Genomic DNA, 26,441 nt, shown 5'->3' with positions numbered 1-26,441 from the left:
GAAAGGGACAAAGCATAAGAGACTTATAAATATGGAGAACAAACAGAGGGTTACTGGAGGGGTTGTGGGAGGGGGAATGGGCTAAATGGGTAAGGGGCATTAAGGAATCTACTCCTGAAATCATTGTTGCACTCTATGCTAACTAATTTGGATGTAAATTTAAAAAAATAATAAATTAAAAAATTAAAAATTAAAAAAAAATGTTTACTTTCATGGGGCGCTTGGGTGGCTCAGTTGGTTAAGCATCCGACTGCAGTTCAGGTCATGATCTCGTGGTTCATGAGTTCGAGACCCTCATTGGGCTCCTTGCTGGTAGCACAGATCCTGCTTAGGATTCTAGCTCTCTCCTCTCTCTGCTCCTCCTCTGCTTGCACTTTCTCTCTCTCAAAATAAATAAATAAAAACTTTAAAAATAAAAAAAAAGGAATTTGAGTTGTTTAAAAACATAAAATAAAATTTTACTTTCGCTTCTCTGCATCCTCTGAGATGTTACTCAGTTTAATGATGGTTTTGTGTCTAGTAAAATGATTTTTTGTTTTTCCCTTTTGTGTAAAAATGAACTCTAGTTCTTTTTTTTTAATTTTTTAGCATTTATTCATTTTTGAGAGAGAGAGAGAGACACACACAGAGTGCAAGCGGGGGAGGGGCAGAGAGAGAGGGAGACAGAATCCCAAGCAGGCTCCAGGCTCTGAGCTGTCAGCACAGAACCAGATGCAAGACTTGAACTCATGAACTGTGAGATCATGACCTGAGCCGAAGCCGGACGATTAACTGACTGAGCCACCCAGGCACCCCAAAATGAACTCTAGTTCTTAAACTATTCTACCATGGAACTCATTTTAAACCAATTTTATGTATGTATGTATGTATGTATGTATGTATGTATGTATGTATGTATTTAAAGTAAGCTCTGTTCCCAACATGGGGCTCATGACCCCAAGATCAAGTGTTGCATGCTTCATCGACCAAGTCAGCCAGGCGCCCCAGGAACTGATTTTAGTGTTGAATGAGAGAATTCCCCTGCCACAACCTTTAGATGACTTATAATCTACCTTCGACCATCATTCTTGAAATACTGATTAGCAGTGTGTTTCCATAGAAGTGGTCCCTTTTGCCGTTTCACCCTTTGTTCCCCAAAATAACACGCTGCTTTTGCTTTCAAAGCCTCTCAATGTTTAAGATAAAAGTCTTTTGGTAAAAAGTAAAAATCTCTTCATAATAGATTTTGAGGCTTCCTTTGAAGCTCAAAGAAATGTCAGCTTCCTTTAGCTTTGCTAGTGATTACATCCACAAGGAGATATGAATGAGCCTGAGGCATGTGACATTTTATGTAACCCTCAAGACTCTTGTGACCAACACATGGGGCAAGGAACCTTTTAACTTTGAAAGTTAAGAATGTCATGGAAAAAAGCTCTTGATGAAATGAAATTTACAGAGAAAGACAAATACCATATAATTTCACTATATGTGGAATCTAAAAAACAAACAAATAAACAATTGAAAAGCAGAAACAGAACCATAAATACAGAGAACTGATGGCTTCCAGAGAAGACGGGGGTGGGGAGAATGCACGACAATGAGTGAAGGGGAGTAAGAGACAGAAGATTCCAGTTATAGAATAAATAAGTCATGAGAATAAAAGGTACAGCATAGGGAATATAGTCAATGATATTATAATAGCATTTTATCGTGACAGATGGTAGCTACACTTTGGTGAGAAGAGCATAACATATAGAGTTGTTGAATCACTATGTTGTACACCTGAAACTAATGCAACATTGTGTGTCAACTATTCTTCATTTAAAAAAATTTGGGGCGGGGGGGATGGTGCATGGATGTTTCAGTTGGTTTAGCATCTGACTTGGCCTCAGGTCATGATCTCGCAGTTCATGGGTTCGAGCTCTTCGTTGGGCTCTGTGCTGACAGCTCAGAGCCTGGAGCCTGCAGTCTGCTTCGGATTCTGTGTCTACCTCTCTATATGCCCCTCCCCCACTCATGCTCTCTCTCTCTCTCTCTCTCTCTCTCACTCTCTCTTTCTGTCTCTCTCTCAAAAATGAATAAACGCTAAAAAAATTTTTTTTTTAATTCAGAAAACTTGAGATGGCAAGAAAGGAAAGGATTGATTGACATAGGGCAGAGAAGACCCTCTGTGACATCAGGCCTGAAATATTTGCCAGAGAAACAAGAAACTGGTTCAAGGAGATTTCTGAAGTAGAGAATCTGGCAAATGTTTCTGTATTGGGTTTCTAGTAACTTGGAAAAAGACGGCGAGATCTGGAATGAAGAAATGCATTGGAAAATTCCAGTAGAAAGGATCTGGTTGGATCAGTGGTCAAGGGATGTATTTAACTTGAACGGTCATATTGCCCACTTAGTGCTTGACATTCAATATATAGTTAATAATTTTTTTAAGTAAACTCTACATCCAGCATGGGGCTCGAACTCAATGATCCCAAGATCAAGAGCTGCTTGCTCTACCGAATGAGCCAGCCAGGCACCCCTACTTAATAAATATTTTTGAAAGAAAGAAAATAAAATTGGAAATGCACTTTCTTAACTTGTGACAAACTGATGTAGGTTTTTTGTATTTGTGATCACATCCTTATTTAAGGCTGGAGATTTGCTATGCTTTACAGTTGAGTTGTTTTGTTTTATATAGCAGTTTACCAGGTTTGTGTGGTATTTTAAGGAGGGAGTTGTGGGAAAGGGAGCCTGCAGGACATTTTTAGGGAGAATGTACAAGGGCATGATCTGCAGAGAAGAAAACTTTTCTTAGGAGAAGGAGAAAGAGGTTCCCAAAAGGGAACCTTCAGTTGGATATTGCCTTGAGCCCTATTTATTTTTAAATTTTTAAAATTTATTTTAAATTTAAATTTAAATTTAAAATAAAATAAATAAATAAATAAAATTTATTGTGTGTCAACTATTCTTCATTTAAAAAAATTTGGGGCGGGGGGGATGGTGCATGGATGTTTCAGTTGGTTTAGCGTCTGACTTGGCCTCAGGTCATGATCTCGCAGTTCATGGGTTTGAGCTATATTTATAAAATATATTTATTTTATATTTATAAAAGCTATATTTATATAGCTTTTTTATATAGCTTTATATATATTTTTTATATTTATAAAAGCTATATTTATAAAATAAATAACATTTAAAATAAAAATTAAATTTAAATTTAAAATTAAAATAAATTTAAATTTATTTTAAAATTTTAAATGTTTTATTTTATTTATTTATTTTTTTTTAATTTTTTTTTTAACGTTTATTTATTTTTCAGACAGAGAGAGACACAGCATGAACGGGGGAGGGGCAGAGAGAGAGGGAAACACAGAATCGGAAGCAGGCTCCAGGCTCTGAGCCATCAGCCCAGAGCCCGACGCGGGGCTCGAACCCGCGGACCGCGAGATCGTGACCTGAGCCGAAGTCGGACGCTTAACCGACTGAGCCACCCAGGCGCCCCATGTTTTATTTTATTTTTAAGGAGAGAGAGAGAGAGAGAGAGAGAGAGAGAGAGACAGAGTGCAGGCGGGGGAGGGGCAGAGAAACAGGGAGAAACAGAATCTGAAGCAGGCTCCAGGCTCTGAGCTGTCGGCACAGAGCCTGATGTGAGGATCGAACTCACCAACCGTGAGATATGACCTGAGCCAAAGTCGGACGCTTAACCAACTGAGCCACCCAGGCACCCCCCCACCCCCCCCACCCCCCCTTGAGCCCCTATTTTTGTTACAAATTTCTTTTTGCTTGGAGGTTTCGAGATTATGAATACAGGTGAACAATTATTTCTATTAAAAAATAAAATATACTTGGGGGGTGTTTGGCTGGCTCAATTGGTGGAGCATGCAACTCTTGATCTTGGGGTTGTGAGTTCAAGCCTACACATTGGGTGTAGAAATTACTGAAATATAAATTTTTTTAAAAATACACGTGTGCACACAAATACACACACACACACACACACACACACTTTGGAACCTTAAAATTTTCTGGCAATATGTATATCTATTGACAACAAGAGACTTGAGTAAAAACCTGTGAGGTAAGTGGATTTTATTTCATTATTATCTGTTTTAGTCTCTCCAACCAGTGTGAGGCTCAAACTCATGATGTGGAAATTAAGAATTGTGTGTTCTACCAACTGAGCCAGCCAAGCACCCCAAGGTGAGTGAATTTTAGAAGCTTTCTAGTCTTTAAATGTTTGGTAGATTTCTTCACTAAAACCACTTGGACCTGGAGATTTCCTTTTTTAATTAAATTATATTATATTTTAAATTATAAATTAAATTTCTTTAATAGTTCTAGAGCTATCCAAACTATTTGCTATTGGGTAAGTTGTGGTAATTGGTGCTTTTCAAGACATTGAAATGTGGAATGTTTATTTAGTCTCAAAATATCACCCTACAACATAACTTGCGTATGACAAAGAGGAAAAGAGTAACTTCACACAGGAAAAGTCCGATAGACACCACCTCACCACTGATCAAGGTTAACATCTCTAGCAATGGTCAGATCAAAACCATGTATCACCTGATTGAAGATGATGAGAAGACAGCATTCCCATGGTGCTATTCCTGCCCAAGATAAATATCCTAAATCCATCATGAGGAGACATCAGACAAGCCCGAATCAAGCAACATTCTACATAATAACTGTGGGGTAATCTTCAGAAAGGTCAAAAGGTCAAAGTTATGAAAGTCAAGGGAAAAATGAGGAACTGTGCCCCTAATTGAAGGAGACTGAGGAGATGTGACAACAACATTCCAAGTGTGATCTCAGATTGGATCATTGAGCTATAAAGAACATTATTGGGACAAATGATGAAATCTGATAGGCTGCTGAGAATCAGATGGTGAAATGTATCAAAGTTAATTGCCTGATTTTGATGGTTGTACTCTGGTTATGTATCAGAATGCAGAAAATGCATACTAAGGTATTTGGGTGATTAAGACATCAAGTTGTCAACTTATTCTCAAATGGGTCAAAAAAATTTTTTTTGTACTTAAAAAAAACCTTTCTGTAAATTTTAAATAATTTAAAAATGTTGTAAATGAAACTTTTTTCCGGATAGCCTCTTGTCATTTTGATCACTCTTTTACTCTAGAACTCCTAAACATTGATGGATATATCTCATATACATTTGCATTGGATATCATCTACTTATTTGGGAATCTTTCTACTTCTTGAATGTTTATTTCCTCAATGAGATTATTGGTTTTTTTTTAAATTTTTTTTTAATGTTTATTTACTTTTGAGAGTGAGAGACAGAATGTGAGCAGGGGAGGGGCAGAGAGACACAGAAACAGAATTGGAAGCAGATTCCAGGTTCTGAGCTGTCAGCACAGAGCCCGATGAGAACTGTGAGAACTGAACTCACGAACTGTGAGATTGTGACTCAAGCCAAAGTTGGACGCTTAACCAAGTGAGCCACCCAGGTGCCACTCAATGAGATTATTAAGCCCCCAAAGGACATATATTATGCTTCTATTTCCTTTGCATACCCTTATAGTATCACATAGCTGCTCTTAATAACCACTTGAAAATGCTAAATGTTTTGGAACACGAATTATCTGAATGGTTGAATTGCTTCTTTCAATATAAGCCCATTGAAAAACTTTAAATCATCTCTCTTAAGTCATATGATGGATCCAGGAACCAAATCTGTGCTGACTGCTCTTTCACACCAATCAGTGGCCTGTGGGATTCATGGAAATATGTGTCTTGGAAAAATGAGTCACTCCACCAACGCACAGCTGGACTCTCACACCCAGAGCACAATGAAAATGTGGAAATCTGAGTGAAACACAAGGAATCTATGTCGGAACAAGAGTTCACATTCTTCCTGCTCTGTTACATTGTGAAATGGAAACATGGTTTCCTGGGAAAAGGGCCAGATTTCACAAATTAAATGGCTTTGCTTAAATGTGCACAGCTGCTAAACACTTACCGTACTTATTGAGTGTCTTGTTTTGAAGATCTGCTCTTGATTCCAACTGGAAAGTTGAAAGGAAGCAGTCGGGGAGGTCTTCTTGTGTGCCACAGAATGGGTTTAACAGAAAGTTGTCTTGAATACCATCAGTTCTTGACTGGTTCAAGTGCATGATAGGGAAAAGTGTTATGCACATTTTTTGCCACCAATGATATGTCAACTTTGCATATGCACATGCAACTCTGACATGTCCCTTTACATATATGAACACATTTCATCCTCAAAACAGCCTTCGTATTTTTTATTATGGGAAAGTTCAAATGTAGGCAAAAGTAGAGAGAATAATATAATGTGTCTCTATGCACCTATCACCTTGCTTGAACAATGATTAACACATGGCCAACCTGCTTGCATCTGTATGCTTATCCACTCCCCTCAGACTTATTTTGAATCATATCCTAGATGTAATATCATTTCATCTGTAAATAATTCAGTATGTATCTCTTAATTCTAAAGATTATTTTTATTTTTATTTATTTTAAAGTAATCTCTACATCCAACATGGGGCTCAAACCCACAACCCTCAAATCAAAAGTCTCATACTCCACTGACTGAGCCAACCAGGCACTCCCAAGGATTATTTTTTTAATTAATTTTTTTAACGTTTATTTATTTTTGAGACAGAGAGAGACAGAGCATGAATGGGGGAGGGGCAGAGAGAGAGGCAGACTCAGAATCGGAAGCAGTCTCCAGGCTCTGAGCCATCAGCCCAGAGCCCGACGCGGGGGTCGAACCCATGGACCGTGAGATCGTGACCTGAGCTGAAGTCGGACGCTCAACCGACTGAGCCACCCAGGCACCCCCCAAGGATTATTTTTAAAGTATAACCATAATGCAAGTATCACACTTTAAAATTTATTAATAATTCCTTGATGTCAGCAAATATCAATATTCAAATTCCCCCAACTGTCTCATAAACCTTTTTGTTTTGTTTTGTTTTGCCTACAATTTGTTTGATTGAATCGGGATCTACATAAGATCCAATACATTGTAATTGGTTGACTGGCTTTTCCTTTTTTTTTTTCCCCTTTTTAAGTAAACTCTTTACCCAACGTGGGGCTTAGGTGTTGTTAGACTGATACAACAATTATAGAGTTCCCCATTCATTTCCATGTCAGAGTTTTAGCAGGCATTAATGATCATTATCTAGATCGTTATTTTACTAGAGGTTACAAAATGGTGACATTTCATCGCTCCACCTTCATTTATGAGCTGAAATTATTCTATAAATAAGTTCTTTTTTTTTTTTTTTTAATGTAAGCTCTACACCCAATATGGGGCTTGAACTCATGACCCCAAGAGCAAGAGTTGCATGCTCTATTGATTGAGCCACTACTAAGAATTTTCCCTCACCAAATATTTGGTAACTCTGAGGTACAATTCAAACAGAAAAGGCAGGATAAATGCTTATTTCTCTTTATTTCAAGTTTTTAGTAGAATAATTAGTTGGTTCTCTAGTATTTTCCAAGGTGATTCCCAAGGAGTTTTTTGTTTGTTTAGCATCATTATGATCTCATGAATTTAAACATATTTGATGTGTATTACCTGAAACCAAACAACTGGAAAAGTAAATTAACAATGCTTTTCTTTTTTTTTTTTACCTTTTAAAAAATTTTTTTAATTTATTTTTGAGACAGAGAGAGACAGAGCATGAGCAGGGGAGGGGCAGAGAGAGAGGGAGACACAGAATCCAAAGCAGGCTCCAGGCTCCGAGCTGTCAGCACAGAGCCCAACGTGGGGCTTGAACTCACGGACTGTGAGATCATGACCTGAGCTGAAGTCGGATGCTCAACCGACTGAGCCACCCAGGTGCCCCAACAATGTTTTTCTATGCATACTTTGCTACTTATATAAAGAAAGAGATCAATTACAAATATATAAACCAACATAAAGAATTTCTTCTTATTTTGAGAGAGAGAGAGTACGGGGGAGGGGCAGAGAGAGGGAGAGAGAGAATCCCAAGTAGGCTCTGCAATGTCAGTATGGAGCTTGATCTGGAGCTTGAACTCATGAACTGTGAGATCCTGATCTGAGCTGAAATCAAGACTCGGACTCATGGGAATGCAAGCTGGTGCAGCCACTCTGGAAAACAGTATGGAGGTTCCTCAAAAAATTAAAAATAGAACTACCCTATGACCCGGCAATTGCACTACTAGGTATTTATCCAAGGGATAAGGGTGTGCTGTTTCGAAGGGACACATGCACCCCCATTTTTATAGCAGCACTATCAACAACAGCCAAAGTATGGAAAGAGCCCGAATGTCCATCGATGGATGAATGGATAAAGAAGATGTGGTATACATATACAATGGAGTATTACTCGGCAATCAAAAAGAATGAAATCTTGCCATTTGCAACTACATGGATGGAACTGGAGGGTATTATGCTAAGTGAAATTCGTCAGAGAAAGACAAATACCATATGACTTCACTCATATGAGGACTTTAAGAGACAAAACAGATGAACATAAGGGAAGGGAAATAAAAATAATATAAAAACAGGAGGGGGAGACAGCATTAGAGACTCATAAATATGGAGAACAAACAGAGGGTTATGGGAGGGGGTGTGGGAGGGGTGATGGGCTAAATGGGTAAGGGGCATTAAGGAATCTACTCCTGAAGTCATTGTTGTACTATATGCTAACTAATTTGGATGTAAATAAAAAAAAAGAAAATTAAAAAAAAAAAAAAGAAAATATCAGCTTCCCTCAAAGCTATGTCAGGATGTCTACTAAAGATTTCATGGGACAATATCCAGATGCTAACTCATAGGTATCATGAAAATAAAAAATGATTTCATTTCCACTAGAGATGGGGCTTAAACAGTTCAATTATCTTAGAAAACTATTCCATCAAAACATTCGAAGACGAAAATGAGACCTGGTGTTAAAATCTATGATTACCATTAAAGGGTAATTAAAATATTACCAGGGATTCAGCAAGTATTTCAGGATAAGGATGCTTAAATCTTCTCGATCAATCTATTTTTAGATGTGCTTCCAGGTCTATATTCCTTTTTATATATTCAATAAATAATTTTTAAGAAAAAAAAAAAGACTCAGACTTGTAACCGACTGAGCCAGCCAGGCACCCCCTGAATTGTACACTTTAAATAGGTGAATTATGCAATGTGAACTGTACCTCAATAAAGCTGGTTTGTTTTTTTGTTTTGTTTTGTTTTTACTTTTTTTTTGGAGCAGTTTAAAAACTGTGTTTTTTTAAAGAAAAAAATGAAAGGAAGAAAAAATAGCAAATGGGACAAGACACAAGTTAATGAACAAAATCTCACAAGGGTCAGGAGGGAGAGTTGCAAGGACAAACTGGTCAGTGGTGCTAAATGCTGCAGGGTTCAAATAAAATTAGAAAAGGAGAGGTAATAGGTAGAATATGGAGTTCATTAGTGACTTTTAAGTGCTCTTGTAGTAGAGAGGAAGCCATACTTTTGGATAAATAGCAAAAGTTTAAGAACTGAATTGGGGGTGAGGGATCTGTAGCAGCAGTTCTAGAAAACAATGAAATTTGAACAGTAGAAAACAGACGGACCCACACTTGAGGAGACAGGAAGGTAAAACCAATTAAGACTGCAGTTTTTGTTTGTTTGTGTGTTTTTGTTTTTTATTTTTAGGATAAGAGACCAGTGCATGATGAAGGCAGAGAAGGAGGAGAGGTTTTAGGGCATTTCCACTAATTTATTTTCTTGATGTTTATTAGGCCGCATCACTGCTTCCCTGAGACTAAAAACTCTCCCCCCACAGCAAATTTGCCGTGTCCTTTCAATGGTTTCTTGCACTAAACTATGCATAAATTAGCACTTAAAAATAATTTTGACTGTTTTCTGGCTCAGGAAAGCTACCCTATACATTAATGTTTGAAGGAGAAGAAAGGAAGGAATTTTTGAGGCAGAGAAACATACAAATACTATAGGCATTTTTTGTTTAGGTCAGAGGGACAAGAATAGTGCCTATAAATCCTGGGAGAAAAACATCGCTGCTGTCTGTGGCAGCTGCGAGCCAGCTCCTGAAGACACATTCATCCCAACCACTTATTATTAACAAAACATACTGTCTACCCAGGATCGCTCCCAGGAGGGATCCAAAACTGAATGGAACATACTGCACACTGTGCCCCTCACACCTTACTGGATCTCCGTAAGTATATACTCATAAGACCTATGGCAGCACCACAGTAAGAGATGAACAATGCCTGGTTATCTCTCGCCCCAGCCCCACACTTTCACAATAAGCGTAGTTGCTGCAGGGTGAGGTGGGGAAGGTGTACCCTTTCTCCTTTCCACCTACAGACTCTCCCCTCTGTGAACCTCTCCCCCCTCTCCCAGAAAGTGGTGGCAATACTCCTTGAACTGCTGGAGCATTTTCCACTTTGTATAAGAAATTATTTATGCATATATTGCCCTTGTTACACTTTGAGCTTCTCAACAGGAAGGACTGGGCTTTATTAAATCTCCTTAAAGTCCCCAGTCTGGTAGCCGGCTCATGTGAAGTGAGCTTTCTGAACAAATGAATGGATGGAGGAATATGACAGAGCTCTGTGAGATTACAGTGGCTGACGTGGTTGTTATCCCCGTGTTCTTTTTCTGGGCCAAAGGGTTGTTTGTTTCCATCTCCCCATCCCTTTTACAGACTGCCTCAGCAGCTGAAAGTACACAATGGAACAGCATGCCTTTCAGCAAGTAGAGACAGCAGTGGAAAATGCAAAGCATCAACCCTGAATGCAAGCGATGGCATACTGAACACAATTGCAAATGAAGAGAAAGTGATTATTTTCACTGAAATGGAGTGAAGCCCTCTGGTAAGGCTCTTCTTGGGCTCCATTTCTTGGGATCAGGATTGATAAAGCCAATGCAAGAAGGCTCAGCACGCCCCCTGTTGGATTTAGCTGACATCTAGTAGGAAGAAGAGCAGAGAAACTTGTTGATGCACACGTTTCTTGGAGGTAGGAATGCAGGGGTAGGGCCCTTTCTGCAAAATTCTCTGTTAAGGCGTCAGATGAGTCAGAGATGTATTCACTGGACTATCCCGGGACATAATTTGACTCATCCACAAACACTGACATTCCTTTTTGAAGAACAGAAATATTTTCCTAATGTGAAAGCCAGAATGGCATGGACTTAATTCCTTTTAGCAAGCATACAACCACAAAATCAACCACTAAAACTCCTCTTCAGTGTCTCCCTCATCTGCTGTAAGGTTTAAATCGTAATGTCTGAATCTTCTTTGATACAGAATTGGCTAAATTAGTACATCCATACATTGGAAAACAAGTCAGTTCTACACGCTACATGGAACAATCTTCCAGGTATGTTATTAACTGAAAAAAGCAAAGTGCTGAGCATACATATGTAGCAGTATATTTAAATATGTATTTCTATAGAAGTTTCCACAAGAAAATAGTAACAGTTTGTATCTTGGGAGAGAAATTAGTTGTGCAGACAAGAGTAGAAAGAAAAGTTCTTTTCACTCTATTTCTTTGTGTCCTATTCAAAATCTGTATCTTGTATGTCACCTGTGAAAATAATCTAACCATTTAAAAAAAAATAAGAAACTGGGCCACTAGGCTGGCTCAGTCGGAAGAGCATGTAACTCGGGGTTGTGAGTTCAAGTCCCACATTGGGGGGTAGAGATTACTTAAAAAAAATAAGAACCTTATGAAGGGCTATAAGGTTTTCTACTGTCACTCTTCTTTTTTCTAGAAGTCTTATCAATCCTCAACAGAAGCAACTTAAACTGCTATAATATTTTCTCTTAAATTCTAAAATAAATTGGTAATCTGTCAGTTCTTGCAGATATATATCTGCTAGTCATTGGGGCTATCTTGGACTGTCCCAGATACACTGAACTCTTCAGCTCCTTTCTGGCTTGGTGGGTTCTCTGAATGGATTGTTGTGGTCTAAGGCCCCACTGGGCAGTTTTTCACTCTTCCTAATGATAATGCATGCCAGACTAGAAGTGACCTTTTGCCAAGGCCATCATCTATCCAGCTGGGGAAACCCAAGCTTGGTTTCCTAACCAGGGAAAAGGTTTGTAGCTTTTCTGGGGGAAAGAGGGCTGGTGTCACTCCAGGGAACTCATGGTCCAGTGCTGTGCTGGAGAGCAAAATGGGGGAGCACGGGCAGCCTCTTTTTCTCTAGACTTCTGAGTCCTCCTTGGTTCTGGTCCTTGGTACCCATCACGGTTGAAAATATATCTGTAGTCAATACTCAGGACTGCGTGCTCAAAACCAGCATGCATGGGTGGCCATGTCTGCCTATCCCTGTCTCAAAGAAAGGCAGAGTGTTAAGGTAGAAAAAGCAAGAGAGGAGTCCAGGGGCCTGATTAGAGCACCAAGCACCAAGCCAAGGCTAACCTGTGGGTACTTCTGGCAAGTCACTTGCCCTCTCTAGGCCCTCGTGTTCCTGTCTGTCAAATGAGGAGGTGGGATTTGATGATCTCTCTTATTGCTAAGGGCCAGTCTCTGGATCAGAGAGGTAGATAAACTCCTAGGTCCTGCTCTCTGAAGTTAATGTCAGCTAGGCCTCTGGCAGGGAGAAACACAGGAAAAGGTGATTATTTTTAATATTTGTTTATTTGGGGGAGGGGAGGCAGAGAGAGCAGGACAGAGGATCCAAAGCAGGCTCCGAGCTGACAGCAGAGAGACAAATGCAAAGCTCAAATCCATAAACCATGAGATCATGACCTGAGCCAAGGTCCCATGCTCAACCCACTGAGCCACCCAGGTGCCCCGGAAAAGTGGTTTTTAAAGAGAGTGAGAGGTTGGTAAAAGGCTTTACTTCCTATTTTACTGTCCATCTCACTCCTACTCTGTTAGGAACTTCACAGCCCCTCACCAACTAATCTAAGTTCTCCCTTCCCCAAACCACCCCTCAAGCTTTTATTATTATTATTTTTTAAGATTTTATTTTTAGGTAATTCCTACACCCAAAGTGGGTCTTGAACTCACAATCCCAAGATCAAGAGTTCCATGCTTTACTGACTGAGCCAGCCAGACACCCCAGAACCCTTCAAACTTTTAGAACACTGGGTGGTAACTTGGTCGTGGGGGAGGTATTGGCACCTTGGAAAATACTGTGAAAGCCATGGATTTTTTTCCCTCTCAAAAACTGTGCACAGGCAAATACGATATTCTCCACACGATTTTAGGATCTCAAGTTCTATTTGACTCCCCGCTCTAGAACTTCAAAGGCTGAGGTGGGTTTGTGGGTAAGCAAAAAAAAAAAAAAAAAAAAAAGCGGGAGGGAAAAGGAGAGGCCCACTCTAGGACCTGTTTCCCTTTCCAGCTCACATTCCTCCGCCCCAGTCCCGCTGCGCGGCCTCCGCTGGCAGCCGAGGCCCTAGTCTCCGCTCCAACTATTCCAACCATCCTGGGAAGGGTGGGGCGCTCGGCTCTTGGGTCCCCCTCGGCCGCCCCCCTTCCCCACCATCGGTCTCCCCTTCTGCCCCGGTCCCTCCCTTTCTGGGGTGGGGCCAGCCAATGGGCGACGAGATTCCGGGGTTTGGCCCGGGAGCCCGGGAGCTCACCGATTCCCCGCCCCACAGTTCTGGCCACCGTCCCGGTGCGCACGGACGTGGCTCGAGTTTCCTCGGCTCTCCGCTCTTTCTCGCTTTTCCCCCTCCCGCTCTTCTTCCTCTCCTGGGCTCGGGCTCCAGCTCCAGCTCCACCCGGCCGGCCCCGCACGGCTCCGGGTAGTCATGGAGGACACCCAGCTCCATATCATCGAGCAGCCGCTTCCCGGGTACCCCGAAGTCGGGGACCCGGGGTCCTCCCCTACGGGGGCGCCAGCGGCGGAGGAGCCGTCAGGGGCCGGCTCCGAGGAGCTGATCAAGTCAGACCAGGTGAACGGCGTGCTGGTGCTGAGCCTTCTGGACAAAATCATTGGCGCCGTCGACCAGATCCAGCTGACCCAAGCCCAGCTGGAGGAACGGCAGGCGGAGATGGAGGGCGCCGTGCAGAGCATCCAGGGCGAGTTGAGCAAGCTGGGCAAGGCACACGCCACCACCAGCAACACCGTGAGCAAGTTGCTGGAGAAGGTGCGCAAGGTCAGCGTCAACGTGAAGACCGTGCGCGGCAGCCTGGAGCGCCAGGCAGGCCAGATCAAGAAGCTGGAGGTCAACGAGGCGGAGCTGCTTCGGCGCCGCAACTTTAAAGTCATGATCTACCAGGTGAGCTGGCGGGAAGGACCGCGCCCGGCCCAGCGTCTCTAGGGCTTGGGGTGGGGGGACCTGCCCGCGGTGCTGAGCTCCCGCCAGCCTGGCCTGGCCCGGAGGACCCACCCTCCTTCCGGCGAGCGCCGCTAGAGAGGGGTGGGGTGGGTGGCGGATTTCTGTGGGGCGCGGAGGGGCGCGCTGTGCACCCCGTGCCTGATCACCTAACCCCCTCCTTCGGGTGACAAACTCGCAACCTAGTTAGGGGGCTGGACTCGGGGACGCTCCCCATCACAGACCGCTCCCAGCTCGGCTCTGTCAAGTCTACCTACTTGGCGGAGGTTTTGGGAAAAGCCAGGGGTCCCTGGCGGCCGGTGGGCCCGCTGTAAACGGACACTGGCGGCGCGGCCCGGGTTTGGGGCCTCCGGCGCTGTTCGCCCGATATAGCGGGTGATTCAGGGCTCAGGCACGCACCGGCGGGGGCTGCGCCAGGCGAGGGACGCGACCGCCAGCACACGCCCCCGGACCCCGCGCCCTCGCGTGGGCCTCGGCTACCGCCGCGTCCCCTCGCTGCGATCTGCTCCTGGCCCTCCCGGCACTTTCAGGACCTTGAGGATGCTGGCAGCGCGCCCGAACCCTTTGCCGGATGGAAGCAGGCGCGAGGGGAGGGGGAGCGGGGTGCGTTGTGAGAAGTGCAAGAGGGCCCCGGCCGGTCCCGCAATCTAGGCGCGGAGAATCACCCCGCTTGCCTCCCTGACCGCCTAGCAGCGGGCAGACTTGCGGGAGGAGGCTGGCGCGCCCCAGGCCCCGCCCAGGCCGCTTGTTGCTTCCTATGCACCTCTCCTGGTTTCTCCCGCCCTGTTAAAAATGGTTTTTTTTTGGTTTTTTTTTTAATCATAACCCCAAATAAACCTGGAAATTTCAGTGTTGCTGGTCCTCTCCGCTTATCTCTCCCCGATCCCATTAGAAGTGGGTCTGAGCTAAGGGCTTGGTGATCTTTGGTGGGGTGGGAATGTGCCCAGTGTCGCCTGCTCTGCTTCCTGCAGGCCTGGTTGCTGTTCCCACCCCAAGGAGGTGAGACCAAGGGGGTGAAGGGGTTGGTCTATGCTCCCTCTGCCCCTTCCTCTCCCTACAGAAGGAATGTAAGGAAAAGGAAGGCTAGATTTCCCACACCCCCTAGGAGAGAAAACCTGTCAGGGATCTGTGGTTTCACTGACTGCACCAGGGCCTGGTCAGCCAGGTTCTGAGTAAACCTCTGGGATTCAGTGAGGTCCTTGCCTTGGTCTCTCTAGGAGGAGCTAAGAGAGATGCAGTGTTTGAGACCTGCATCCTGTGTAGACACAGGGAGAACGGCGAACTGGCACCTGAGGAGGTGGTGTTGGGACAGAGACAGAAGTGGTACTCTCCCCCTCCTTCCAATGCCCAGGGACTCCTCCCAAGTGGCTCAAGAAGTGAGCCCCCCTCCCCCAATATAGCACCATCTCGTAGAAAATGTTTGTCTAGAGTTGTTTCCACTTACTCTAACTGCTCCAAGGAATGTGTGTGTGAAAGATTCTTAAAAGAGATCGGATTAGCACTGGGCGGGGGGGGGGGGGAAACGAAGGAAAGAACACCCGGGGGTCCGGGACAGCCAGCCAGCTCTTTTCTCCAGAGCCTTGTGTGCTAGAAAGTTGCCACGAAGGGCTTGGATAGGTTACCCTCCTCACTCTAAATATCCCAGACCGCAGAACCTGGAAAAGTTCTTGGCCTTGAGGTAAAACTGTCAAAGGTTGAGATGCTGAGAGAAGGGCGGGTACTGAGGAGAAAAACTCCTGTGCAGGGGCCAGTGGCATCGTCATGACTCCCTTTAGCAGCTGGCAGGGTTCTATACACCTTGTGTCTGTGGGGGTGGGGGAAGGGGGTCTAATCACAGGGTGGCTTTGACTGCATCTGAACTAAACCAGGGCCAGTGGGAGGCAGAAGGCTGAGGTAGAAAGAATGGCACAAGCCGGGGACCTAAGCCCCCAAACCACAGGAGAGATAACTAAGAAATAACATGGTTCCAACCTGGAGAGGAACTCAGAGGTAAGGAAAAGATTCCAGCAACAGGGGTGGGGCTTCCCTGAAACAGCACTTCCCTGAGCTGCAGAGCAGATGTCCCAGGTAGGGGTGAGGGTGTAGGGTACTGTGCTGCTAAAGGAAAAGCACAGGCTGCTCCTCCCTGAGTCTGGATGCCTGGGAAGAGAATGAGGTAAAAATAGCTTTGCGCCTTGGCAGACCTAATAGGGAAGACTGGGGGCGGCGGCATTTATGGTAGTCAGGCTGAGGGGTAGGATGCTTGGGTGGCCAAGCTGAGACAGAGGCTTGGAGAAAGGCCTGGGAGAGTGTGAGTTCTCCAGAGTGGCGACAGGGGAGGGGATGCTGTATTCCCCACTGCAGATGTAGGAGGTGATGATGTGGCACTGGGGGCACGGTGGAGGGGAGAATGAAAGGAGGGAGAAGGCCCCCACTGTGGGATCAGGTCATCTGGCCGCCTATATTTTCTTTCTGGGGGATAAAGAAAGGAATGACTTATGTGGCTTCACCCCATATTCAAGGAACTGCTAGGCGCAATGAGTTCATAGGTTAAGTTTATGTTTGATCCCCCCACCCCGCCACCATGAAATTCAGCACCCTCCATCCCAGGATATCAGAGCCTCCACCCTGAACCCACTTCTGAGTCATTACTGTCCTCTGGCATTTCCCTATCTCCCTAAAGAACTAGCAGTTTGGCATCCCTTCCTATCAGGTGACACCTGGCTAGGCAACAGCCAGTGAATGCAAAGAGCAAATTCTACCAGTGGCTAGGGGTCAGCGGACTGAGAACTAACTGCTGGGAAGATCAGGCAGATTGTGGGCACACCACAAACAGGAGGGGTAGTGATCATTAAAGAACCAACTCTTCCTGACAATGATTTGGATACTATTAGTGTTTAGAGCACAGAAAAGGGGGCTAAAATGGAAAGAAATTTTCTGGAGCAGTTTTGATGGGACAGTGACCTACACATGGACCCATCAGACCTACTCCAAGGACTTGAGGATAGAACCAGGAAGCACTTAAGGGATTAAAGGCTCATGGGCTTTAAAGACGAGGGCACCAAGGCTGGAATGAGGGCTTGTTGGCTTTTCCTCCCAAATCCTAACCTAAATTCTAGCTTCTTCCTGGACTTGAAGCAAATCAGGGCTCCCTCGATCCAGAAGAACTCATAAGCTTTGTCCCCAAATATTCCAATGTGGGGCTCTTGTCCCTCTCATCCCTCTAAGCCTAGTGGCCACGGAAAGAGTGCTTACCACATCCTTCCTCAAAAAAGCGGAGTTTTTCCTGGTCACTGGCTCCAAAGCAGGAGGGTATTTTGGGAAGCATTCCTAAGACCAAAGGAAAATAATTCTCCTCCCTCTGTTTTTTTTCCCTTTCTTTTTTTTCTCTCTCTCTCTCCCTTTTTTTTTTTTTTTTAGTAAGTAAAATGTGACTATTGTAAAGGTCAAAATCAAAAAGGGATGCAATGGCACAGAGTAAGCAACTGATAGAAATGAGAGGATACTGTTGCTAGGCAACCTACCTCAGAGATGAGGGGTGGTTTGTTCCATTTTATTGAACCATACTATTGTGAATATTTCATTATTCTGTCATTACAGACTTTTAAGCTGGAAGATACTTCAGAGATCATCAATTTCTGCTCTTTCATTTTGTAGCTGGGGAAGTGGAGGCCCAGAGAGGGGAAGTCACTTGCCTACTGTCGCTGAAGTTAGTGAGGGTCAAAGCGGGGGCAAGAATCCAAGTGTACCCCTTATTCTGCTATATTTTCTATTCCCCAATTCCTCCTTCCATTCCTGGGCTCTGCAGCAGAAGTCAGGGTGCAGGTTATTCCAACAGAGGATTAGTTCTGGCTCCTTCATTCTGTAAGGGAGATAGCTGCAGGGTTCTGGCACTCAGGGTACTGTGTGTGTGTGTAGACCCACATGTGCACACATATGCAATACTGGCTAAGAGTGGCTAAGGTTGGTGGCCATTAGCTGCTCAGCCTCATAGTGCCGAAGTAGAGGCAATGACCAATGACAGTGACCCAATGACAGTGGGAGGGGAGGGGTGCAGAGGACAAGGTGTGGAGCTCCCTGGCCAGTATGGGGATGTCCCCTGGCATGGACTCTGCATCTAGTTATGACAGGACCAAGCTGGCTTTCTCCTTGGCCTCCCTGTCACTTGCCCCTTCTCCTTGTACTCCACAGGGTGGGCTGGCATCTGCTGCTTTGTGTTTTTGTGGCTGTAGGCCCCTACCCTGTCACTGGAGTCTGGTGATGCCCCTAACTGTCCCTCTCCCTGACTTCTGATGGTCCAAAGCAAGAGTGGCAGCTCAGCCCCTCAGAAGGGAGAATAGGCGCTAACACTAGGTCCCCAGGATGTAGGACCTACATAGGTTCCCACCTGTCATAAAAATAGCTTGGTTTTTTTCCTGATTTCTCTGTGCATTTTAGGCTTTGATATCCCAGGCGTGGGGAGGGGGAGGGGTGGCAAGGGAGGCAAGAGGTGGGGATGTGGCCAAAGGGAAATAGCCAGAACATCCCTCTTCCAAGCCCCTCCCTCTCCTTATCCGGGGTGGCACCCAGTGCCCACCCTGCCCCAGAGGAATAACAAGAACTGGGATCAGCAGCATAGGACTCTGAAGACAGTGGAGTTGTTCCCCTACTCGCCTTCTTTTTCACTCATCAGAGCCTCCACAGCTAGAGTCAATAACTGGCCTCTTAGAGGACTCCTTTTCCACCCCCAGCAGCCTCTTACCCCCTCACGCCAGCCTTCAATAACATCATCCTAAGACCACAGCTGGGTAGGGATAGAAGGTAGGAGGCCAAGGATGGGACTGGGGAAGATTCTAGAGGGAGGGAGAGAGGCGTCTGTTTAAATTGTGTTTATTAATCATGGGCTTGAGTGTGTCCCACTTTCAACCCCAGGGCCCTTGTGATGAAGCATTTAAAATGTGGTTCCTTTCCATCCTAATACATGTTGTACTCCCCTCCCCCTACTCACTAGCTCCAACTCCGCATGCCCACTAAGGCCTCTTTCTCTCAACCCCATCCGCACCCATCTCAAGCCCCATTTAAACCCCTTTTCCTCATCTTAGCCCAAGAAGAAGCTGAAAGCACCCTCTGACCCGGCCACACCCAAGATCGTGCCTTTTGACCTTCTGCCTGAGACTGAGCCCTTTGACCTGAAGCCTGAGACAGTGCCTGAACTCCCACCCTTTGACCAGACGCCTAGGACACTACCCTATTACCCAGAGCCTGTGCCTCTGCCCACCCCAGAGGAGCCAGCAGCCGGTGGGGGCACTTAGGGTCTCCGGGGTGATGTGGGCATGGGGGGTCACTCCAGTCCACCATCAGCTCACTGCCTAGCAGTGGTCAGTGTCCGGATGGCAGGCCTCTTCCAAGCATGGGTGGGTGGCGGGCATTGTGAAAACGCTCTCGCATTATGCAGAGTTCAGGGGAATGTGTTGTGTGCAATGGGGTGGGAGGTGAAGGGACGGGGCCCTCCCCTACCTCTTGGTTTCTGTCTTAATAGCAGACACTCCAAACACCATCCTTGAGCTGCATCCAGTGTTGCCCTGCATGAAATTGCATGAAACTGTGCCATGGCATCTGATTCTCCTTCCCACTCCCCTTCTGACTCCTCCTCTGGGACAGGCCAGCTTGGCTCAAAGCTTCTCTGGAGAGGGCCCTCATGAGGCCCAGGCCTGGGGTCTGTTCTGTGCCCTGTCCACCCCCTCCCTGTAGCTGAGGAAAACATTTACACTGATTTTTTCCATTTTTTTTTAGAAAATGTTTTGCAAAGGGATCCCTTATGTTTGCCAGATCCTGCCTTGGGCGGGGCACCCAAAAGCTGCCAACTCCGAGAGGCCGGATGGAGGGGCATTTTAGCTGCCTCTGGCTTGGATCCTTTGGCTTCCCTATAGCACAAGAGTGTTTCCTCAACTTTTTCTTTCTTTCTTCTTCTTTTTTTTCCTCCCATAACCATCCTTCTAAGGAGTCTTTTTAGACGTTCTTTTCCCCCAGTCTCCTCCTCCACGAAATCTTAATACTACAGATATGCTATGTATCTGTGTATGCACCAGGACTCTGAGCACTACAAACTATTGCACTAAAATCCCCCCTCCCCTCAATAATCCATTTCCACCCTCTTGGGGGCAATATTACCCCTGTTGAGAATCCTGCTCTAACAGAAAGGACCCTTTTTGCCTTTGGTTTCTCTCACCCCTTGTCTCAGCAATCTAAAGTAATGATCCTGAGTTTTTACAACTTTCCCTCTCTTCCACCTCTCCCCAAGTCTAGTACCCTCTTCTAACTTAGTCTCTGAGCAGATCCTAGGTCTCTGAATTAACTCTCCAAAGTCGTCTTCTCTGGCCATTCCTGGGCAGAAGTTGGGGACAGAGCTCTAAGCTAAGAAAGGCTCCTGGGGCGCTTGGCTGGCTCAGTCAGTAGAGGATGTGACTCTTGATTTTGGGGTTGTGAGTTCAAGCCCCACGCTGAGTGTAAAGCTTACTTAAAAAAAAAAATTTTTTTTTTTAAGAAAGAAAGAAAAAAGAAAGGCTCCTACTTATATCCATATGACATTGTCCCCTTTTCCCTGACAAATGTGAATGCCTGGATCAGGCACATAATAGGTGCTCGATTAAATTGTAATCATATTACAGTCTTCTTCCTAAGCCAGAGGATCTTCAGTTTATACAGCAGGGTTGGGGAGAGGAGTAGAAGGGGCGGGGAGCCTCCCTGGGGCTCCTGAAACTCACCCTGGACTGGTGCCTTCCTGGGTTGGAGAGCTATGTGTGCTTGGTGGGGGGCAAAGGGATCTATGCATGCTTTTGCTCAGACCTGGTCATTAAAGGTAACTCTGGAAACCAATCCTGTTGGGAGTGGTGGTTTTGTTTAATAAAAACGTGAAAACAGAACACACAGAGACCTCCCCCCCTGCCTGAGGCCCTTCCTTTGGTGAAGGAGCTCTGCCAGGGAAGTAGGGGTGGGACAAGGATGCCTGGCCAGTGTGTGGCCCAGGGTGAGGGGAGGTGCTTTGGAATTGTGTTGGTAGTTGTTGTAGCAACAGGCAGGCTGGGTGGGCCCAAGACAGCACTCCAAGGCTGTGAGTCATAGGGGAAACCTGGCTTGGAAAGGGGGAGAAAAGAGAAAATCCATTAATGGAGGAGAAAAGCTGAAGTCATGGTGGTATACCCTTTCCAGAGCCAGTCTACTGGACACTGTCCAGGGACTTAGGTTGAGTTGTTTCTTCCCCCACCCCAGGGACGTTCCACCAAGAAGGCAGCTCCTCTGGTGTAAACCATCACTCTGGAGGAGACCTACAATGAATGGGGTTATTATATTCCCACATACGTTTCTGGACTGGGGGAGACACCTCCAAATCCAAGAATAAACCTCCTTTCACTGGGAATACTCCCTGATGTTATATTTGAGACTTTTCATCAGAAACAAGGAAGATGGAATTGGCTACAAGAAGCCTGCAACGCTGTCCCTAGCCCTGTTCACTTCCAAGTTCAGCTGGCAAACACCTTTAATCTAGGAAGCCAGAGGCCAGGAAAACCAGTCAGCTCAGCCTTTAGGGGGTGGGGAGGGACAGGAGTGGGTGTGGGAGGGGGGTATCAGGGATGCTAGGAGTGGGGCAGGGAAACAATGTTGATTTGTTTTCCAGCAGCTGGGACTGTTTCCTGATTATTCCCCGCCCATCACCCTAATCCTTCCCTACCCCATCCACATTGTCTGAGCTTAGTGAAAGGCGGGGTTCTCCACTACCCTTTGGTGGAGCGTGTGTGGGGTTTTAGACAGGCTTGTGAAGGAGAGATCAGAGCTGAAATGTTTTTGATAGTGGAGCTGCAGGTAAATGCTGGGTGGAGAGGGATGAAGAGGTAGCCCGGAGTTTCGATCATGGAGAGTCGTAGAATGGTGTGTAAAAGAGAGGACTCAAATAGCAGGCAGAGAGACGTGACTGTAAAGAGGACACCCAAAGGGTACAACTGCAAATGAGAAAGAATGTTAAGACAGGTTGGGACACCCTTATACTGAGATCAAGGAAAACACCCTTCAATGCCTCTGTGAATGATAAGAGGCAGAGGGATGGACAGAATGACTATACCAAGCCAGCTATGGCAGGTGGAGACTACAAGTCCCAGCATGCCCTGAGCCCAGATCACCTTGCCTGCTGGGAGGTGTAGTTGAGTAATGAGAGCTTGAGGTGGCTTGATGCCCAGCACTGCTGTGCCCAGTTTGGGAGAAGAGGTGGAGCTAGCTTTCTGTCTTTGTCCTTGCTAATGCTATTGACAGGGAGGGAAGGAAGTTGGGAGGGGGTGTTCCTAGTTTTCAGTGTAAACCAGGAAACTCTGGCGGGGATGTGGATGGGAGGGAAGAGGAAAGAGGTTGGGGGCTGGGGAAGGAATTTCTGTAGCAGGTGGCTCTGAGATACCAAGTGGCGTGTGTGTGTGTGTGTGCGTGTGTGTGTTATGAGAGGGGTCAACTCATGTTGCCTCATTTTTCTCAGATGGGATTTCCTTACAATTCTGGGAAACAATCTTCAGAAAACCCTTTGCAAAACGACTGTCTCTCATTCCTTCATCTGAAGTCCCTAAAACGAGTCTGGGCCAAAGAGATCTGGGTTTATGTTTATGTTCTGGGTTGTGCCCTCTTTCCCTTTCTATAATCAGCCTCCCCTACCTTCTTGTGGGGGATGATCCTGGGATTCTGAAATGTTGGCCCAGAGTCAAGACCTTGGAAAATCTTCCCAGAATGGAAAACAGTGTTGGTGCTAGGTACTCCCAGGGGAAGAGGGAAGAACTGGCTCTGAACTCCAGATCTCAAGGAATCTGGGACCACTACCCTATTCCTGTCTCCTTGAGCTCCAGTCTGGGGGAAAAAGAAACAAGAATGGAAAAAGTAATGCTTCCCTTCCATTCTAAGGCTGGGAAGTCAGAACCATTAATGTCCATGTTGGGGAGAAAACATGCTCTTGGCTGCCAGCCAGCCAGCTTCCTCCTCTTTCCTCCTTCAATTTCTACAATGGGGGGGCGGGGGAAGGGGGGGAATGACCACTGCTGGAGCAAATCAGTATGTGGAGGTCAAGGGTGGGGAGCATGAGCGCAGCACAGCTCTCCTTCCCTACAACTGGTTCTGAAATTATCTGAGGCCTGGGAAACGCACTCCCTTTATCTTGCCTTCAAGCTACCCTACCTGGGGGTCACCTGACACTGGCTGTGAACTCACCCCCTCCTACCTCCACCCCTCAACCGCGTCCCAAACCCCTTTGCGTTTTGGCTTGGCTAGAGCAGTGTGGGACTCCGTGCGCCAGAGGGCGCTCTGCCCATTCCCAAAGTTAAAAGTTGTGTTCCCTGGGACGCAATTGGTAAGGAGTGGTTTTCCTATAAGGTGGGGGGATGTAGGGCATAGGACAGGGTTGGAGGGCTGCAGAGATAATCAGCCCCAGCGCAATTACACTACAAGCCAATCTCTGACCGGAAGCTCGGTTCCCTCCTCGCCCTGTCTGCATAGTTAACATTCATTCAACACATTTTATTGGACACCGACACAGTGTGTCCAGCTCAGGGTCGAGGCTCTGGGGTTACACCGACGAAGGAGTCAGGCCGATTTCACGGCTACCAGGCACTCCACAGGAGCACCCCCACCCTGCCTCCGGTTCGTCCAGTGTCCCCCACGTCCCTGCCCAACCCTCCGCTCTGCCCCTCACCTCTCCGCTCCGCTCTCCTTTTAGGATGAAGTGAAACTGCCGGCCAAGGTGAGCATCAGCAAGTCGCTGAAAGAAGCGGAGGCGCTGCCCGAGAAGGAGGGCGACGAGCTGGGCGAAGGCGAGCGGCCCGAGGAGGACGCGGCGGCGCTCGAGCTGTCCTCCGACGAGGCGGTGGAGGTGGAGGAGGTCATCGAGGAGTCGCGCGCCGAGCGCATCAAGCGCAGCGGCCTGCGGCGCGTGGACGACTTCAAGAAGGCCTTCTCCAAGGAGAAGATGGAGAAGACCAAGGTGCGCACCCGCGAAAACCTGGAGAAGACCCGCCTCAAGACCAAAGAGAACCTGGAGAAGACGCGGCACACGCTGGAGAAGCGCATGAACAAGCTGGGCACGCGCCTCGTCCCCGCCGAGCGACGCGAGAAGCTCAAGACCTCGCGAGACAAGCTGCGCAAGTCCTTCACGCCCGACCACGTGGTCTACGCGCGCTCCAAGACGGCGGTGTACAAGGTGCCGCCCTTCACCTTCCACGTCAAGAAGATCCGCGAGGGCGAGGTGGAGGTGCTGAAGGCCACTGAGATGGTGGAGGTGGGTGCTGATGACGACGAGGGAGGAGCGGAGCGCGGCGAGGCGGCCGACCTGCTGCGCGGGAGCAGCCCCGACGTGCACACGCTGCTGGAGATCACCGAGGAGTCGGACGCCGTGCTGGTGGACAAGAGCGACAGCGACTGAGCGGACGCGGGGCTCTGCCCAGGAGGCCGCGCCACCCCGCCCCGCCTCTCCCTGCCCCCCCCCCCCGCCTTCCCCCCCCCGCCCCCCCCCCCGCCCCCCGCCCGGAACTTTCTCTATCGCATTCTCTTTCGGCCCCAAACGGGCTGAGATGTTTCTAAATTGACAACGCCGCCCCTCAAGGTGCACCCCTCCAAGTCTTAAAGTTGTTAAGATGGGGGAGGGAGGCAGCCTCCTCTACGAACAGCCCCAATTTGGGCATAGTCTGGGTGGGAATGGAGAGGGGGAGTGATCCGTGTCCTGGTCGTCCAAGTCAGGGATCTTAAAGGAAATTGCTGTCATTTCCATGGTTGCCCCACCACCCCCCCTTTGGGGTAGGCTGCCTTCCCCCTAACCTCCACCTCACACTCACAGCCAACTGCTGTCATTCCTGCTCACTGAGCTCTTTTTTCCTCATCCTGATCCCTGGAGACTTCAAAGCCAAAGTTACCATAAAAGGAAAGAGTGAATCTCAAAGAGGACCCTTGCCCACACGGAAGCCCCATACTGGAAGGACTTAAAAGCAGCTTTTGGGAGAACCTGCGGCAGTGGGGGAAGAAGGCAGAGTGAGCTGTGATTCTGGAAAGAGAGTCTAGCACAGGTGGTATCTGTAAAGCATCCCAACAAGGAAGCCTGGAGCTAAGTACCACCCTGGGGAAGGAGGGCGCTGGTGTGGAGAACACTTACATGTTTATGCATCCGCAGCAGCAGCACATGGCTGTGGTTTTAGGAAGGAGAATGGGAAATAGTAGAAAGTGGAAATGGGTGAAGAGAGGAGAATTCTCTTCATTAGCAGCCTGAGAAACACAGGACGAGAATCCCATCTTAGAGGGGTTCTCAGAGGACAGCAGGACAATTTTCAGAATAAGGAGGGAGGACAGTTATGAGAAAGCAATGATCCAAAGGGAAGAGAGAGGGAAGCCTCACCTTTGTCCCTTAACTGAGATGTGAATGGCGGTGCCCCTTGTGGCAGCCCATGTCTCAAAGTCCAGAAAAGGAGGGTCCCAGAAGGGGGCAGCACCAGACTGTGGAGAGCTGGGAGTTAGGAGGGAGGCAGCCAGGAAAAGAGAGCAAGGTGCAAACCGCCAGGGCACCAAGCTGAGAGCTGGAGGGGGGAAGGGGAGGAGAGTGTATGGAGCAACCCAGCCTTGGCTCACTCCTGGCAGTTTCTTCTCAAGATCCTTCCCTAGAGCTAGTATCGGAGCTGCAAAACTTGTCAAGCCCTCCTTACCCTTGTGGGTGCCTCTCCTGGATCGGTGGTGGTGACAGGGATGCTACTTCCAGTCCGAAAGCCTGATTTCTGTAGTCCACTGACAGGTTCTTCTCTGGACACTTCAGTACTCCCTGTTCCTCCCCAGTCAAGGTGGCTTGTCAGAAGGTAGGACAACTCCCTTCCCCCTCAAGCACAGCCCAGAGAGAGCTGAGGGCTTCCTTCTCCCCTTCTCCCCCACCTCCTCTGCCTCCTCTTCCCTGCTCTGCTTTTTAGAATTGCAGCTAATTGTTTTAAGGGGTGGAGGGAGGGAGCCTGGGGACACAAACTTTTTTTTTTACAATACAAAGCTTTGCTTCTCTCCCCTCGTTTTCTTGGTTCCCTTCTCTCTTCTGGATGGTTGGAGACTCTTCAGCTGAGGGAGGATGGGGATTGTGGGACAAGGTCCCTTGGTGCTGATGGGCTGAGGGGCCTGAGTTGTGGGCAGATACAGTTTCCTGTGGGCTCTGGGGAGCCTGTCATGTTGCTGTGTCCTGGTGAGCAGCCCGACCAATAAACCTGCTTTTCTAAAAGG

General features: G+C 46.9%; 1 protein-coding gene across 1 annotated transcript; it reads left to right on the top strand.

Moving 5' to 3' along the window:
- Positions 1 to 13,521: 13,521 nt before the first annotated feature.
- CAVIN1 (caveolae associated protein 1) lies at positions 13,522 to 24,700 on the top strand. Its single transcript, XM_049636119.1, has 2 exons — positions 13,522 to 14,162; positions 23,920 to 24,700. The coding sequence occupies exons 1-2, from the start codon at positions 13,692 to 13,694 to the stop codon at positions 24,619 to 24,621; spliced, it is 1,173 nt and encodes a 390-aa protein (XP_049492076.1). The 5' UTR covers positions 13,522 to 13,691; the 3' UTR covers positions 24,622 to 24,700.
- Positions 24,701 to 26,441: the final 1,741 nt, after the last annotated feature.

This window comes from Panthera uncia, chromosome E1 (assembly GCF_023721935.1).
Source record: "Panthera uncia isolate 11264 chromosome E1, Puncia_PCG_1.0, whole genome shotgun sequence".
In the NCBI taxonomy this organism is placed as follows: domain Eukaryota; kingdom Metazoa; phylum Chordata; class Mammalia; order Carnivora; family Felidae; genus Panthera; species Panthera uncia.
Note: the sequence above shows the minus strand (reverse complement) of the source record. Positions and strands in the feature narration are given on the sequence as shown.

Excerpts from the sequence above, each read along its gene's own strand:
- CAVIN1 (XM_049636119.1), top strand. The coding sequence starts at position 13,692 with ATGGAGGACACCCAGCTCCATATCATCGAGCAGCCGCTTCCCGGGTAC. Across the intron at positions 14,163-23,919 it reads TTAAAGTCATGATCTACCAG|GATGAAGTGAAACTGCCGGC; the intron begins GTGAGCTGGCGG and ends CTCTCCTTTTAG.